At 34.4% G+C, this 19,835-nt stretch overlaps 1 protein-coding gene across 4 annotated transcripts in view; it reads right to left on the reverse strand.

The window, feature by feature from the left end:
* The window catches only part of LOC149807920 (CAP-Gly domain-containing linker protein 4-like), a 96,877-nt gene that overhangs the window by 65,583 nt on the left and 11,459 nt on the right, over positions 1-19,835 (reverse strand). The window contains exons 1-2 of one of the 4 annotated variants that reach the window (XM_089972001.1): positions 14,273-14,435; positions 3,890-4,178 (exon numbers count right to left, since the gene is read on the reverse strand). In XM_089972001.1, coding sequence (XP_089828127.1) covers positions 3,890-4,177 — 288 coding nt within the window. In that variant the 5' untranslated portion in view covers position 4,178; positions 14,273-14,435. Of the gene's footprint in view, positions 1-3,889; positions 4,179-9,000; positions 9,377-14,272; positions 14,436-19,835 lie in introns of those variants that run through there. The other 3 variants (XM_089971983.1, XM_089971990.1, XM_089971995.1) reach the window with 3 other exon arrangements.

Raw genomic sequence — 19,835 nt, forward strand, 5'->3', positions numbered from 1 at the left:
AGTCATTGCAATATAATGTAGCAAAGTCATGTCTGTTAACTCATCCCTATCATTGATATGTGTCTCACTTCAAAATCTGGAAAGAAAGTCATTGTAACATAATGGCAGTGAAACATTTGTTTGATTTTATTAATAGTCATTATTACCTCCACAGTTTGGCAAAACATTCAATTCCAGAGAACACTACCATCAATTTGTCTGAATCTAGGTAGCCCATCTGCAAATGACAATTTAAAAAAAAAAAAAGAAACAAACTTTTATACTGAGGACAATCATACTGAATCTTCCATTACATTCTGTCATAAGGAAAATAAATGGTGAATCTATTCAACCAAATTGAATTCAAATTTTCTTCAACATCACTGCCAAAACAATAACCAGAAACATCAATTTTTCTCACAAAATCCATCTTATTTACCTCTGCTGTCATTTTTCACCTATTAAAAATCCATGTGACTGCTTCTTGTTGTGGGCATGCATTGCTGAATTTTACAACTGAGAAACCAATTTTCATAGTGAAATATGTCTCTTTGATAATACATGTACTCACCCAATGTTAATACCTTTAAGTTAGGAGGACTACTACTACCTTGCAAATCCAACCCTACCAGGCTAGAACTTTAAGCAAAGAAACATGAAGTTACCTGCCCACATAGGTGTGGCAGTTTGACAGAATTACTTCCCTCTAATACAGCAATTGGTGTCAAATTCTCTGAATACATCCGTTACCACATGCACTCATGCCATGTAGCCAACTTCTCTTGATGAGTGGCCTCACAATCTAACCTAAAAGAACTGTGAAGGTATTCTATCTTAAAGTAAATGGGTGGCTTTTTCTTTTCAAAGGAAAGTATACTCCTATAATATTCCAACCTTTTTCTTGCTCTTTTCTTTTGACAACTAAATTATCTGACATTTGTAGAATTATAACTGTGACATTCTCAAACACATAGCGCCCTTTGTACCAAGCTGCACAGGTCACTAGTGTGTCCACTTACACTGGTGTAGGTTTATTTTATGTGCAGGTATTGTGTGTGCTATATTGTTTAGTATGTAACAGTGTCCACTTCTTAATTATTTTAAGCGATGCTTTGGTGAATTTACCTGTATATTCAGTCAACTGGTGTTTTCTACAGGTAGGTTTTTTTCCCCGTTAGAACTGATATTATAGTGTCCACTTAATATGTACTAATACCAAGATTTCATTACTTTTCCTGTATAGGCATTAGCTGATTAAGTCTAACAGCATCTAGCAAGATCTATATATCTGAAAGAAAGCATCAACTGTGGTCCTACAGATGCCATGCCATGATCTTGATTTTGGAACACCACATTTAATGCTGTGAGGTAAGGGATTACATAACATCCTCAGGTGTAATGTAGCCACAAATGTGCCCTCACTACCGGTAATATTCTAATACAGAGATTTAGCCCCAATGCTGCATTTCTTATGCTGCTGGAAAAACTTCAGTCATTTATAGGCTCTATACACTGCAGTTAAAGAATCACAGACGGGAAACATCTATTCTCATGTACCTCCATCTTTATTATTGAGTCTCTTTTTAATTCTTCTGTCCTGGTCAAGGACTTGGAGAAGTAACAGTCAAGACCAAATATTGCAACTTTTGAAATGTTTCCTTCAAATACTGTACCTCATCTAATGCTGTTAATGTACTAATATTTAGTCCATGAGCCCTACAGTGAATGGAAATCCAATCTGGTTTGTCTTGTTTTATGTTATTAGCCACTTCAGACTTTTCTCAAGTCATAACTCTGGCTCCATCTTAGCCAGATCCTGTAACTTTACTTGAAAATACCATACAACAATTGAACTCTAAAATGTCTCTAAAGCTTTAAGAACACTTCTGAAGTTATGCTAACATCTGAGACCTTTGGATTTCAAAAGAAACATGCCTTTGTTTTAAGACCATTATCAGCCACTTTAATTCCCATAAATTGACTGCTCTGGTGGCCTAGTGGTTAGAGCGTCTGCCTCAGACTCAGGAGGTCGTGGGTTTGATCCCAGCCAGAGTCATACCAAAGACTTACAAAAATGGTACTAACAGCTCCCTTGCTAGGCGCTCAGCATTAAGAGGTTAGTGTTACGACTGGTCGGCCTGATGTCAGGATAATGTGACTGGGTGGGACATTATGCTACATGTCTGCTGCATGATGCCCCAGTGCTAGACAACACTATAAACTGCCACACTGCAGACATCGTAGCGATATGACTGAAAAATTGTTAAAGCTACGTTAAAAATCATAATCACACACAATTCCCATAAATTGAAGTTTTTTTGTACATAGATGGATGTGCTTTTATCAACCATAATTGTTACAAAATCATGAGTTTGAAGTGATTTCTATTTTTTTAAAATGATTTTAGCAAATATTTCGGAATTAATGATCTCAGCACATGTTCAGGAATGGAATGTGGCATTTTCTCTTCATGTGCATCACTCAAATGCAGATTATTTGTCACACAAAGTTCAAATAAACATGTATGTAGTGGCATTTTGTCCACGCTAATTGGACTTTGAATCATGTTTTGTATGTTTTACTTGGGTAATCACTCTCATATTCATAAGTAACATCATCCCTATGTCATCTGTCATTTTCATCATCTGCTTTAGTAGCAGTCCCCTACTCAGCTGTTTCAAGTTTAATTGGTGCATTTTGGATGATGTATTTACACCAGGCACTGACATTATCAAAAATACATTTATATCCCACCCACCCCCACTATCAGTACTCCATTGGAAAAAATCAATTAACTGCTTTCTTTTATGAATTATAACACTTGATAAGTACTAAGTTCAGCATCTACTGGTATGTCAAGGCCATGGTGTAGCAATTTCAATATCCCTCTATGTACACTGACTAATTTCTAAGAAATTCCAGTTCTAAATATAAACCAAGCTGAACTGTACTGGCTTATGGAATGAAACAAAATAATGTCATTTGCATATAAATAAATAAAAATTAAAATCTGAGTAACATTACTTAGTTCGCTGCCAAACATTTTGCAGTTGTTATATTCCTCAACAGTTACAGATATTACACTGCATGATTTGATTACTTCTCATTAGAAGTTGGCTCTCATGCATGATGTGCAGCTGTTTTACATCAACTGCTTGGGAACATGTACCATCCCCCAAAATGATTAAGCAAATCTAACATACCGGACCAGTGCCTTCACCATCACAAAGAAAACTTTAAACTGCATCTGAAAATTTAAAGTTGTGGGGGATTTTATACAAAAATAGCAATTATACATGTTTTCCTTTGTTCGTCAAAAACCTTTGATGTGTTGAAACCCTTGCCCTTTGGGCTCAGGCTTCAATTATTCCATGGGCTTTGGCAAAATTGATTAAACAATAAGCATGCATGATACCTATATTAACTAATTAATTGGGGGCCCCGAGTGGCCGAGTGGTCTAAAGCGCTCTCCATTACGGATCACTGCCATCTCACCTCTGTCTGCGTGGGTTCGAGTCTTGGATTCAGCCAATGTGGGTATGTGATAAAGCTTGCCAGTAGCTTCTCGTGAGTCGGTGGTTCTTTCCGGGGTTTTCCCGGGTTCTTCCTCCACCATTAATACTGGCCGCCATGTATAGCCTATCGTGTGCTGAAAAATGGCGTTAAACCCTATAACAACAACAACTAATTAATTAATTAAGAGAACATATGGCAAAATGTATTAAATGTATGAATTCATTGTTAACTGGATGGTATTTAGCTCATGAATTCAGGGATGGCATGGGTAAAATATATTGAATATTTCTGAACAGTATTCATATGATCTCTTCTCTACAAGCCTAGACAAAAGATCTAGTCCCTATTAAAGGATACAAAATGTGCTTACAAACAAGGTGAACTGGAAACTTACTTCATTAACTAACGTCTCTAAATGTTGTTGTGTTTGTGGAGTCCACTGTCGCAGGATGGCATAAATTTCTGCCACTGTGGTGTTGGGGTTTTCCAGAATCTCGTGACATCCTGCGCAGTTGGGATCAAAAAAGGGATACTCAAGTTTCTGACACTCTTCACAAACAGGAGGGTCCACACAGGGATGTATCATTGGCTTTTCTCTTTGTGAAATGTGGTTGACATCAGGGTCTACATGGGCATTCCCATTAAGCTCAGCTACTTCCCTGCCTTCTTCCTCTAATGTCATTCTACAAGATAAGTACAGGCAAGGTATTATTCAGTTATACATAAACAAACATGAATATGCGTAGACTTCCTTAAATATGAGAGCTTCCTCAACATTATTTTTCATGAACAAAACAATCCTTAGGTATAGTTTTAGAACTATGTAATTTTGTATCCTGTCTACTTTCTCTACTGAAGACCAAAACATCAATATTATCAGAATACATGTATCATGATCACTTAAAACCTCATTTTGCAAGGAAATGTTGTGAAAGTGAATGAAACTAGGGCCTGTCACATCAGCAATAATAATAATAATAATAATAATAATAATCATCATAATGAAAGGATATATGTGACTTTGTTGAGCACCTTAACCTGTGGAATGAAACCCTCACCAAATTTTCACAAAATGTCTAAAATTTCTCCTGCGAGATTTTACATGATCTTGTTAATCCTACTTCTGACAATATTGGGTTTTTTTTCCAGAGGTAGGGCTGAGAGAACGAATGAAAGCTATCTCCATGCAGCAGTTATAAAAATTCTATACTTCTGAATGTTTTTACTTCTTCAAAATAAATGTGAGATATTTCCCAAATTTGAAGAAATCCTAACAGTTTTGTCAGAGCTATTGTTATTGTTGTAGGGTTCAATGCCATTTTTCAGCACACGATAGCCCATACATGGTGGCCAGTATCAATGATGGAGGAAAAACTCCAAAAAAACCCAGAAAGAACCACCAACCACGAGAAGCTGCTGGCAAGCTTTCTCATGTACCCACAATGACCAAGCCAGAGACTTGAACAAATGCATACAGAGGTGAGATGTCAGTGATCCGTAATGGTGAACGCTTTAGACCACTAAGCCACTCAAGGCCCCTTGTCAGAATTTAAGACCAGCCTCTTTTCAGAGGAATTCAAAATGTCACAACTACATTGTAATCCTTCCTGGCAATCTGATTAAAATCAGATCTCCATGTGCTACATGAAGATCTGACAGCAACCGCTTATGGGTTTGTTCTGGTGGCCAACAGAAATAAATCTGAATATTAAATCAAATTGTTTGGCACATAATGATGCTCTTCAGCCATACTACTCAGTCTCCCAAATGCAAAGATATAATACTTCATCTGATTGGGTGATAAAATTAGGGATTATGGTAATAATATAGGTTTGGTGGCAGTCAGATTTTCACTTAGGACAGAAGAAATGTGATTTCAATCTAAATATCTTACTGGCTCAATGTTTAGAGAAAAAAAAGTCATTGTTGCCAATCAAAAAATAAAAGATATAAAAAAATCTAAATTTAATGAAATACTCTTTACATAACATAAGATCTCAAAAATGATATTCAGCTCAGTTTAAATGGTCAGTACTGCACTCCACACTCATCTGCTATGGGATCCACAGTAGCTCAGTTAGTAATACACTGGACTTTAATCCAAGGGTAGCAGGTTCAATACCTGCTCAGGCAAGCCAAGGTCAGCTACCTCAATGTGTGCTTGGGAAAGCACTTAACTCCTATTTCCTCAGCATGACAGTGCCAATAATGTGCTAAAAGTGCCGTTAAAACAGACAAAACAAAACACAGATACATGTACCTGTATGCATAGATACCTGCTCAGGCAAGCCTAGGGCAGCTACCTCAATATGTCCTTGGGACACAGGTACGCACACATGTGTGCTCTTTCTCTCTCTCTCACACACACACATGCACAAACAAAAACAAACACATGCATGCACACACAGCATGACATTACTGATAATGTGCTAAAAGTGCTGTTAAGACACACAAAACAAAACAAATCATCTGCTATGCATAGATCGCTGTCACAAGCACAACCTTTACTAAAGTGAAAAGATGATTAGTGTGTCTTTGATTTTTATGACATATTTCATTTACAATGAAATAGATTATATAAAACAAACTAATGAGCAAAAACTAAATGTAAATAACAGTTAAATCTATGTGTTTGGTCAAATCTAGAATACAATTTACCACATTACCTGTGCAACAGTATGAATATACCACATGCCAATTACATCAATAACTTGCACCCTGCATATTTACACATGATGGAGTACTCCTGTTTGCTTTAAAATTAAATTCTGGTTCAGTCTGTCAAATGAGATACGAAACTCCTTGATCAAATATGCTAAACATTGTATAACAAAATATCTATGGAGACAAATAAATAGAGCAGAAACCTAAGGTGCCTTGCCAGTTACTCATTATTTCCCAAACAGAAAAGAATTCTGTATAAGGGACAAAGACAACCTCCACAGCACAAATTCAACTGACTAAAGGACAGATAATTTACACACAGCAAATGCATGTAATGATCCACAGGATATTCCCAGTCTTTAGAAATAACACATGAGTACCCTGCACATTATTCTTGGCGAAGTGATATACCTATACTTACTCTTCAACAACCAAAACGCAATGCTTTGTCTAACGATTCATTTGAATAATTTGCACTGGCTGATATATAATTCCTTATTCATGTATCATTTATAGGTAGCTGAACATGGGGAAAAAACCTATTACAAATCAATGATTTACTGGAGTGGAGATAACAGAAAGCATCAATGAATTCTTTGCCTGGCAAATTTCATTCCAGTATATATATATATATATATATATATATATATATATATATATATATAAGCCAAGTCCAACTGCTGCAAACTGCATATGCCTAGAACTGCCAGCGGGCAGATGTTGATCTATACAGATTGTTAGGAGTAACCAGTGGAACAAACAAAGATGCTTATCTGTAAGCAAATCATGTGATGGCTTATCAGGGTGGATGTTGTTTGCAACTGATCCGACTTGTAAGCAAGTACAAACAGTAAGCTGACTACTCAGCAAAACACTAATAAGACAAGGAGAATTTTGTGACCATTTCTGTCCATAATAACTATAATTCGGAGGGTTTAATGTGTGCATTCAGCAATATCACCTTCATAGCAATTCCAGAATGGTAATCTCTTCCAGAGTCCTCTCTTAGTCCAAATACTATACTGAATATCATGAGGAGTGACCAGAAATGGCCTTTATAAACAGATGACCATTACAAGACGGTTATCTTACCACATCTCTGAGATGAAGAATGTGATGAGTAATGCTTGAAAGCTGAGCAATATTTAAAGAAATCAGACTACAGATATGTTTTCAGTTAATATTCTACTTAATAAGCCGATTAAATATCAAGGCCTGAGCCTGCATGTTGAACTCATTGTCAAAGCACTGTTAGGATACATGTGACCTTGAATAAAAAGGTCAAATGGTTGTGTAAGCATATCTATGAAACAACTGTCTTAACTTCATGATGATTCATCCTTCATATAAGAAAATCCAGCAAAAGGTATAGAAAATATGAACAAAAGAAAAACCTTTTAACCAGAAATTTAATGCAAATTTTCAATGTGAACTTGACCCCATGATCAAAGAATAAATTGTCTTGGTTTCATGATGATTCAACCCATGTACAAAGTAAATCCATTGAGGGATTTAGGAAAAATTTAACCAAATTCCAAACATAAATTTTCTATGATTGTGATCTTGACCCAAGATCAAAATGGATTGTGCATGTATCACAAAAAATCATCTTAGCTTAATAATAATAATAATAATAATAATAATAATAATAATAATAATAATAATAATAAAAACAACAACAACAATAATAATAATAATAACAATAATAATACTAATAATAATAATAATAATAATAACAATAATAATAATAATAATAATAATAAAAACAACAATAATAATAATAATAATAATAATAATAATAACTAGAATAATACTTTGTTCATGGGGGTGATTCAAGAGTAAAGGACTATTCTCCCTTGAGGCCCTCTTGAGGAGAGTATAACAATGTGCATTATATGAAAGATAGCAATGATAATTCATACAAAGTATGAAGAAAATCCAAGGCATTTAGGAAATACAAGCAGTGAAAAACTTGTAGAAAACTCCAATGCAAATTTTCTGTGACTGACCTTAATGAAAATCCATCATAATTTTTTTAGGAAATATATGCGAACATTTAAACAAAAATTCAATGTACATCATCTATAACTGTGACCGTGAGTTTAAGGTCATAGGTTGAACAAGCATGTCACAGAATGAATTGTCTTAGGTTCACATAGTGATGATACCATTATGACCATAAACTGAATAAACTACATTTTCTTCTGCAATCATCCCTACACTTGTACCTTTCAATTCAAGCTCCTATTTCATCTGAATGCAATCATGACAGCAAAATGTGAAAGCAGTCCCTTGTTGTGTGCTAAATCCCTGCTTAGGATTCATCAATTATCAGCAAAAAGCACAAATATGAATCTTAAAATCATACAGTAGAACAGTTAGCAGCGCTGGGGAAATTAATTTTTTCCAGCTGCCCAGGGCAAGTTTAAAAATTTTCTTGGCATAAAATGTTATGTTACTACACTAGAATTTTGCAAATATATACATTATTAAAATCTGATGTGTACAGTTTCTTAAAAATTACAATCTTAGGCATTTTTCAGATTTTAAAATCCCTATATTAGGATGCAGGGCTCAAAGCTTCCACCTGTCCGATCATGACAACGACTGTGATTAAAGGACATGTAACATTTTGGACAAGTGACATTTTAATGACATTAGGGCAAGTAAAAAATTGATGCACGGCCAGTAAAAGTTCCAGCTCAGTTCCCTTGCACGACAAATAGCTGCCTAAAAATTGTCCAGTCCTGTAGTGCTTCTGGAGCAATTTGCCCATCCCTTCCCAACTGACAACAAGACCCTAAGTTATATAGCTTGTCCAAATGAACTTAAGAAAATTACCTGCATCTCCAACACAGGCTGTGCTGTGCACCTAGAGAGTCATCTACACTTGAAGATCCAGCTGAATTTAAAGTTTGTGTTCCAGCCTCCATTGAGGCCCCATAACTCCTTTCCACGGTCATGATTGATAATACATAATGAAGATGGGCTATCCTCAAGTATTACATATTACAAGATGGACTGGTAGCCATTTAAATGGTTGTGTTACACATCAATACAGAGTGACATTCTTGAACCAATGAAAAGCATTACTAACTGCAAAAGTTACATTATGATGAATTCAGTATAAACTGTGCAAATTAACCTTAAATTATGATTATGAACAACTTTCAAACTCCAGGTCTGGGTGAAAAGAAATAAATGTGTCAAATTCGCATCCACATGAGAATAATCCTAGAGGAGTGATAAATCTGTGAAGCTAGCAGGCTTGAAAATACTGTCTGCCAATTGGATTCCCATATCCATGTCTTTCGGACCATAAATCAAATGTCCAGCAATAGGTCAGTAATCCTATCATAAGCTAGCTAAAGTACAAAATGATACAATCCAAAAAAGCAAACAATGATGATGTCCAATAATGTACACAATGATACAGTCCAATAAAGCATACAATGATACAGTCTGATAAAGCCTTTGGATCTAATGGCTTAGACAACTTAATGTAACTCCATGTCGGTTGTTGACAATCACAGTTTTCCAGTCTGAGCTTTGCCAATGTTGACAGTAATACCCCTACAACCTCCAATACAAAATCCCTATTAATATTGAATCAATTGCAACTCAGTCAAAAGCACTGACAGTTCCAGGTAAGAACTTTGTGAGATTAAAGTTACAAATCTTTTCAAGTCAAGTAAACACTTCTAGCTTGTTTCCAATCAAAACAAAAATATACTGGTTGACAAAAGAATGAATATTTTCTCTAAGATAATGATTTTGCAGTACGTCATATCAGTACACAAAGTGAACTTCTCTTGAGCCATGCCTCTAATTATAGACTGAAGATCACAAAGGACTGAACCAGTATTTGTTTTATTGCCACATAGATGATCTCTTGTCACCCAAATGCTTTATATTACATGTAACCTGGTTTTCAAAAAGTCATGCAAAAGTTCAAATTTGCTTCCATCCTTACTGAATAGCAATATAATACAGTCAAGAATTATAAAAACATTTTAGCAATGGCAAACAAAAATCATACTGATAGTAATATAATTTTTTTATTGTAAGAATATCACATATATTGCATTTGACAGGAGAAAATCTATAGAGCCAAGCTACCTAGACACATATCACTTGAAAACAAGACAATACCGTGTAAGAAGAACAGGTCATAATGATTTGTTTATAACAATGATGGGCAAAAACTAGCCAACCCTATGAAGAAGACAAACAGGATGTATGTGGTATTGAAAACAATGACAAACTGCATGAATGAAAAACGAAACTCAGTGCCACTGAAACTATGCTAGTAATTGCTAGTAATTGGTGGCTCAGGTACAATTATATATATTTTTCATATGTCCAACAAATCTTCACCCTGGGCCCACTTTTTCATTGGAAAATAACAGAAAAATATGCATACAACTTTTTATCAGTTGATATTTGTCCATGTCTCTGTTGATGCTAGCAATGGGCCAGCTGCAAAGGGCAATTTACACTCAGTGAATACTGGTATTAAAATAACATATAATGGCAATACAAACATTCAAGGTTTGTGGTAGCTGGCAAAGTTCCAAAGTAAACTATTTGATGGCTGTTATTGTAACATAATTTTAAGGTTGAAGTCAACTTATGGTTAGGATGATTATTTATTTTGAGGCTGAACTAGTGAAAAATGAGATTAAATTCAAGCAAATACACAACTTGTCATTTAATGAGTGTTAGTTTACAATGAAAAATAATTCAGAAAACATAGGTATTTATTTTAATAAATTCTGGTAGATAATGAATAATAAACATTACAGTTAAATGAAAAAATATCTGAAATAGAAAACTGCATGGTGTTTTTCTTATCAGGTTAACCAGATATTCAAACATTTAAATATTTTCATGAGTTAATTGAGTACATAATAAAACTTTCAATGCAATAATGTAGTTGTCCATGGAAAATATGATAGCAAAGTGCAGACGACAGAGTTATGGTGGCACAATTGTTGAAACAAATAAGATTATCTCATTTTTACAGCACTATTAATGCAAAAAGTACTTTTATTTTCCTTTGTCTGTCTAAAATGTTGTGTCACCAAAATCTGGTGGGTGGGAGACACAGAGTCCATTGCCCTTAAGATCCTGTGTGCAACACTAAGGTACAGTCTGCAATTATATGGCTCACATACAAATAAAATGATATAAATGTACAGTCTGCAATTATATGGCTCATACAAAAATAAAATGATATAAATGTACAGTCTGCAGTTATATGGCTCATACAAAAATAAAATGATATAAATGTAGTCTGCAATTATATGGCTCATACAAAAATAAAATGATATAATTTACAGTCTGCTATTATATTTCTCACATAAAAATAAAATGATATAAATGTACAGTCTGCAATTATATGGCTCATACAAAAATAAAATGATATAAATGTAGTCTGCAATTATATGGCTCATACAAAAATAAAATGATATAAATGAACAGCCTGCAATCGAACCCATGACATCCCGCATCCTAGTGGTTAGAGCATCTGCCTTGGATGCGGGAGGTCGTGGGTTCGATCCCCGGCCGAATCATACCAGAGACTTACAAAAATGGTACTAACAGCTACCTCGCTTGGTGCTCAGCATTAAGAGGTTAGTGTTAGGACTGGTCGGCCTGATGTCAGGATAATGTGACTGGGTGGGACATCATGCTGCATGTCTGCAGCATGATGCCCCAGTGCTAGACATCACTATAAACTGTCTCACTGCAGACATCGTAGCGATATGACTGAAAAATTGTTAAAGCTATGTTAAAAATCCAAATCACATACACACAGAGTTTGCAATCATATGGCCCATACAAAAATAAAATGATATAAATGTAGTCTGTAATCATATGGCCCATACAAAAATAAAATGATATAAATGTACAGTCTGCAATCATATGGCCCATACAAAAATAAAATGATATAAATGTAGTCTGCAATCATATGGCCCATACAAAAATAAAATGATATAAATGTACAGTCTGCAATTATATGGCCCATACAACAACAAAAAATGATACACATGTAGTCTGCAATCATATGGCCCATACAAAAATAAAATAATATAACTGTGCAGTCTGCAATCATATGGCTAATACAAAAATAAAATGATACACATGTAGTCTGCAATCATATGGCCCATACAAAAATAAAATGATATAAATGTAGTCTGTAATCATATTGCCCATACAAAAATAAAATGATATAAATGTAGAGTCTGCAATCATATGTCCCATACAAAAATAAAATGATATACATGTACAGTCTGCAATCATATGTCCCATACAAAAATAAAATGATATAAATGTAGTCTGTAATCATATTGCCCATACAAAAATAAAATGATATAAATGTAGAGTCTGCAATCATATGTCCCATACAAAAATAAAATGATATACATGTACAGTCTGCAATCATATGGCCCATACAAAAATAAAATAATATAACTGTACAGTCTGCAACCATATGGCTCATACTAATAAAAATGGATTAATTGGCATGGTGGTCTGATTAACAATTTGGACCATCTACAGACATCACATAAATTAATCATACTCAATGCATTCAATCAAATCATTAGCGCATGTAATAGAGTATTATGTTAATAATATATCCTGAAATATTTAATGGAAAAAGATTTGATGTACAAATGTATATACACTGTAGATGTAACCAGGACAGTTCTGATGGCTATTCACTAATAATCTCAACATTTTCATATAATTACCCAATTTCAAACAGTAGGTAAAGCCTGATCTCAAATTTTGATTTCATTATATTAAGTTCTTTATATACTACTAAGTAGAAAAGAAACAAGGACCAAGTGCAAAGTCAATCAGGGGCCATAACTTAGGTTACTCCATGCAATTTTGCCAGAAACCAGAAACTTGACTGAATTAGTGCTCCAGCTGGATACCAATGGAAGAGGCCTCGCACAGACATCCCTCATTTCATCAGGGTTCATTTCAGACTGCACCCTTGTGCTAATGGTCCTAATTTGTCATCTCTGGTGAAAGAAAGTTCCACCTTGGCAAACAAAGAGTGCAGAAAACAAGACCCAAGAAAAAATAGATAAAAGATCTTAATCAGTTATTTCCTTTTACCCTCATTTTCACTTCAGAGACCCCCAAATTTGGGTTTGACCCCCCACCTTTGATACCAGAGTTTGCTTTTTACTCAGTCTGACCCCCAGTGCCCCTCCCCCATCAAATCTGATTATAATTCATGAAATCCTTAAAAGTTATTGAACAGAAACAATATTTTCCATGAACATAACAGGAGAAATAGACATGTTTTATACAATATACATCCGTCACAGATATAGTTGGGGATAAAAAGTGTGGGACAGAAATCAAGTAACAGAAATCTCACAGGCAAATTTATCCTAAAATCATACAAAGCTAGTAATTAATTCTGATTGTAATTTTAGGGCACAATAAAACCACATCATTTTCTAGTCCTGAACTTTTCTTTTTGTTTCAGTGAAACTTAACTTCGAAAACTGAAACTCATCTACAATGAAAACCTTAACATAAGTGTGTGTGCAAGTGATACACCTTTGATTCTTTCAGTCACAACAAAAACCCTATAAAACTAAAACTCAGTAACCAAAGCATGTGGCCAGGAATTGGCAGCAGCTGAAAATCAATCAGAGAAACATGTGTAATTAAATCCCAACTAGAGATAATTAATGCATGCATCTGTTGTAAAAACTGACTGCCTATAAATTTTATGAACATATAAAGCCTCATTCCTAAGAACTAAAAATAAACAGTGAGATAGAGAACTTCAGTGAACTTAAAATTCTCCAAAACTGACAATTTATTTTGGTCCTGTGAAAATGTTTGGTCTTATGAGATGTCATTGTACAGTATCAAGAAATCAATGATTTAGATGGGTATACTTAGCTTCAAGGACAGCCAGTATTGTGAATTAAGACAGGCCATGTTAAATGTCAAGGATACAATAAATTAAAAGATATTAATTTCCACTATTAAGAAACTCTACATTTGAAAATACCAGCTTCAACAGGAAATAAATTTGATTTTACTACCCCTCCAAACTGCGTTATTCCATACTGACCATGTTAATAACTCCACTGCCTCCATATTTCAGCAGGAAAAATAGTCCCTTTAAACGTCAACTTAGATGAAAATAGCACTATACAAAATACTGTAATAGACTAACTGTGATAGAAAATGAAGGGTCTGCTCGCTAAACAAATTCAAGATTTCCTGTATGTGAACACGCATGTTGATATGCGATAGGAATATCAGCAGTTGAATAAATGTGGGTTCCTGTCAAACAGGAATAACCAGCTTCCTGTCAACACTCCAGTTCAATTAGATCCAGCTATGAAACTGTCACTGTGATCAAATTTATATCTGAAACTTTTGTATATAGGGACTCAATCTTATGTGTAACTTCCTTAAAATATTAAATGACTGCATCAATTACAAGGCCAAAACATATTTGTCAGTTTTATTTATAAAAATATTTACGTAAACATATATATTATTTCTAGAGATCTGCCTCAAATATTATCTATAATCTTTAATGTATGATTGACTTTTACTTAAATAATAAATGTACATGTCCCTTATGCCTGGTCCACTGAAAGACACATGACAGCCATTTCTGCTAATTTCTTTTTTTTTAAAAATCAAGCTACAATTAAAATGAATGCACATAAATTTTACCTTTTCAAAACCCTAACTTCCTTTCTTTAGTAAGTCAATCCTATATTCAGCAAAAACCTGCGTCTTTTCCCCCCACTGAAAGTGGAAATTTCCACCCTAATAATAAGTTCCACTTTAGAACATGCTTGTGCTGTATATTAGATTTTACACACCTACTTCATATTGGCCACCATTATCAGACCTGGGGTAATTACAAGTCATATTCTAGCCATACATAACTATTCCTGGTTCTTAAAATAATCAGTGGTAATAAGAGAACCATTAAATAAAAGAAATTACAACTTCTGTCATTAAAATAAACACTGTGTAACATTTGAGTCTGTTCATTATGTGATTACTACACACTATCATAAAACAATGAAGTTTAGATTATAGATTATCTTAAGTCTTTATGCAAATTTCCTTTAAAATATTAAATACCTGCATTCATGAAGACATTGGTTTTGACATTTTAAATGTATATTAAACCAAACTATATTTGTTTAATATCAGAAATGTAGTCAAAACTAATAAACAACTAACCAACTACATTCTAATGAAAAATTAATTTTTGACAGATACTTTGCACAAAAGTGAGTATTTGTAATTAGCTTTATAATCAAAGTTTTGAAAACTAATTGGCATTTATTAGTAATTGACAACATTTGAATTTAACTGATGTTAGAACTGGTTTCCAGGCATGTATTAAAGGTCTGCCACTAGGGCATAACCGATTAGCATTTTTCTACCGATTTCCGATTCCGGATTTTGGGCATGAAATTTTTCCGATTCCGGATACGATTCAATTAATCGGAAATGCTAAATTAAAAGGTTTTTCAAATTAACTTTTTAAACCGTGTTACACACGTTTTGCATATCACACCGATGTCACAAGGGGAAGGATATGGCAGGACTAGAGCAAAATGCAACGAAGTTCAAAGCCACAGTGCCGACCCATTCTTTGTTCAACAATTAGTTGATCTTGCCGCCAGGCTTTAATATTCCCGCCTTAATCATTTATGTCGGCAAGCGGCCAGTTCCATCCTGTACTTTATTCAACAATTAGTTGATCTTGCCGCCATGCTTTAATGTCGCGGTCAAATAAAAGTAAAACAGGCTTTTGTTTGGTCCTATAGAGTTGGCCTCTTGCGGCGACTTAAATAAAAGCAATGAAATCTGATCGATTCTTGCATTTTCCAAAGTGATCGGTGATTGAAACAAGTTTATTGTGCTGTGAAAGTTTCCTTATTAACTTTATTTATATTTACGATTGTAAGAATCATTTTCTTTTAATACCTCATTAGCATGTGTCAATGTATTCAATATTATGCCTTCATTATTGAGGATGTTGACATAAACGGGTAGGACTGTATTATATATTTTAATAAATTTAAATCTTTCGGTCTAACTCAAGTATTATCGTTTCACCCCGTTGTGTTGACCATATTGGACTTTTCTGACTTCTTATTTAACTTTATTAACGCACTATCGAATGACACACAGTGTTAGACACGGTGCTATAGAAATTCAACTTTATTATTTTTATTATCCGAATCGGTCGTTCCTGCCTTGTCCGACTCCGATTAATCGGAAGTTCATACTATCCGGTGGAATCCGATTTCCGGATCAAAAGTCGGTTATGCCCTATCTGCCACATAAATATTCACTAATAACAATACCAAAAATCTGTCAGAAAATTAACATTATACAAATTTAATAAACACTGAAAAGGAAAGAAAAAGAAACAACCACAGATTTCCCTTACCAAATTTAATTATTTTGTTTATAAAGATGACTAAGTGCATATATTTACTAGTCACTCAAATCAAGGTCAATAGTTTATCAGAATAATGAGTGATATTCCCCCAAGCTATCACAGAAAAATTAATGCAATAAGACAGTGCTTTGAAAGATAATACTAGCAATTATTGATTGCAATAGATCTAACTATAATTGCTTGATCACGAATGCCAATTAAAAAAACCCCAACACAAAACAGGCTCAGTTTAGGGCCTACACTGTTGAGACAATGATCACACCTTCGTTGAAAAACTTTAGCCAAATACTTAACAAATTGTTGATGAGGTGGAAATGTGATTATGTCTTGCTTTGCTGCATTAATAACAGCAGGACAAAATCCATTTAACTCATATGTATGTATGTATGTATGTACGTACGTATGTATGTGTGTGTGTGTGTGTATATGTGTGTGCATATATGTGTATGTGTGTGTGTATGTATGTATGTATGTATTTGTGTATATATATGTGTGTGTGTGTGTGTGTGTGTGTATATATATATATATATATATATATATATATATATATATATATGGCAAGGTTCCAATCAGAGTAACAAGTGGTAGACTTAGTTTACTGAAGCTCATTGAGGCTTAACTGCTTCGATAATTTAGATCAAACCATCTGATCCTCATCAATCAATATTGCACACAATGAAAATAATGACAAAGCATTAACATAATACACACCTGAGTGTATATGAGTGGTACAGCACCATTTCTTCTCTGGAACAAAGCATTTACGTCAAACAGTGTTATTTGATGATTTGAGGACAAATTCATGTTTATCAACTCTGTGACATGCAAGCATGTTTTACATTTTGTATACTTTGACATGCATCATATCCATTAGCTATTTTGCATGTATACAATTCTTCCATAAATGACTAGACTTTTTGTTAATTCATTGTACCTACCCCAAAAAAATCAAACTGTTAGTTATCAAGAATGAAAGAATTCATAAATCATTAGAGCTGTGCAGCAAAACAGCACTATCAACTTGGACAGAACTGAACAGCAAAACAGCATCGTCAACTCGGACAGAACTGAACAGCAAAACAGCACTGTCAACTCGGACAGAACTGTACAGCAAAACAGCATTGTCAACTTGGACAGAACTGTACAGCAAAACATGTCAACTCTGACAGAAATGTACAGCAAAGCACTTGTCAACTCGTATAGAACTGTGTAGCAAAACTGCACCATCAGCTTCAACAAACTTTAAAGTAACACCCATAACCATATTCCTACATTTTAAAACAACAAAATTAGAGAGGCTTCAAGAATGCTGTAAAATCAAAGCATACACACATGCTTTTGGAATGAAGTGTATCTGATGCTTACAGATACTAAATAGTGAAATTTAAGTCTCTATCATAAAAGACTGTATGTGTATCCATGATATTCAAGGCATGTTACAATCATACACTCACTCTTAAGTAAAATCAAAATCTCTAACATAATCAAGATCTAACAGATGCTGATAAAAGTTCATTTCTGGTGTACTTATTTTGGGCAGCCAATCAAATAAAGCATTGCATTTCATGATAGAAAGACTTATCATTATTATATGTTTAGAATGAGTTTGTTTTTTTATCAATTTAAAAATGTGAAAGCTGTAATTTGATTGGTGAATCACAACATCCACAAAACAATGACTTCGTAAAGGGGTTCATCAGATTGTATTAATATAAATAGATTTTAATCGATTGCATGATACAAAGATGGATGACTAAAACAAAAAAAAAAAGAATTAGAATAAACTAATTTGATCCCTAAATAATTAGCAACAAAACAATAATTAGAGGTATACCTGTATGTCCCGTACTTATGGTATCTTTTCACATACATGTATATATGTCCTGTACTTATGGTATCTTTACATATACATGTACATGTCCTGTACATGTATCTTTACACATACATGTATGTGTCCTGTACTTATGGTATCTTTACATATACATGTACTTGTCCTGTACTTGTATCTTTACATATACATGTACATGTCCAGTACTTATGGTATCTTTACATATGTATGTCCTGTACTTATGGTATCTTTACATATACATGTATATGTCCTGTACTAATAGTATCTTTACATATACATGTATCTGTCCTGTTATTGTAGGGTTTAACGCCATTTTTCAGTACAAGATAGGCTTTACATGGTGGCCAGTATAAATGGTAGAGGAAGAACCTGAAAAAATCCCAGTAAGAACCGCTGACCCACAAGAACCTACTGGCAAGGTTTCTCATGTACCCACATTGGTCGAGCCCAAGATTCAAACCCATGGAGGCAGAGGTGAGACGGCAGTGATCCATAACAGTGAGCACTTTAGACCACTCAGGGCTTCTGTATATGTCCTGTGCTAGTGGTATCTTTATATATACATGTATATGTATATATGTCCTGTACTTATGGTATCTTTGCATATACATGTATATGCCCTGTACTTAAGGTATTTTTAACAAACATGCTTGTTGCAGCAAAAAAAAACAAAAGGCTTGTATGCACATATTATCCATATGCACTTATTTTCAAAAACCTACTTGTTATTGTGATTTTACAGCATTTCAAGTTCTGAGGAATATCTACTTTAGCAAACTGCACATTGAAACATATTAAATATTGATCATTTTCAGTCTATAACAAGGAAAATAACAGACCTAGGTTATGGCCCAATGTCCAATAAGAGTACTATACAAGCCTGCTGTCTGATAACAGTACCAGATTAAGGCTAATGTCTGATAACAGTACCTTATGGCCCAAAGTTTAACAAGAGTACCAGATTATGGCCCAACATCTAATAACAGTACCAGATTATGGCCCAAACAGTACCAGATTATGGTCCAAACAGTACAAGATTATGGCCAAAACAGTACCAGATTATGGTCCAAACAGTACCAGATTATGGCCCAAACAGTACCAGATTATGGCCCAACATCTAATAACAGTACCAGATTATGACACAATGTCTAATAACAGTACCAGATTATGGCCCAAACAGTACCAGATTATGGCCCAACATCTAATAACAGTACCAGATTATGGCCCAAACAGTACCAGATTATGGCCCAACATCTAATAACAGTACCAGATTATGGCCCAACATCTAATAACAGTACCAGATTATGGCCAAAACAGTACCAGATTATGGCCCAAACAGTA

Source organism: Sinohyriopsis cumingii, chromosome 1 (genome assembly GCF_028554795.1).
Source record: "Sinohyriopsis cumingii isolate HCF-2022 chromosome 1, ASM2855479v2, whole genome shotgun sequence".
Classification (NCBI taxonomy): Eukaryota; Metazoa; Mollusca; class Bivalvia; order Unionida; family Unionidae; genus Sinohyriopsis; species Sinohyriopsis cumingii.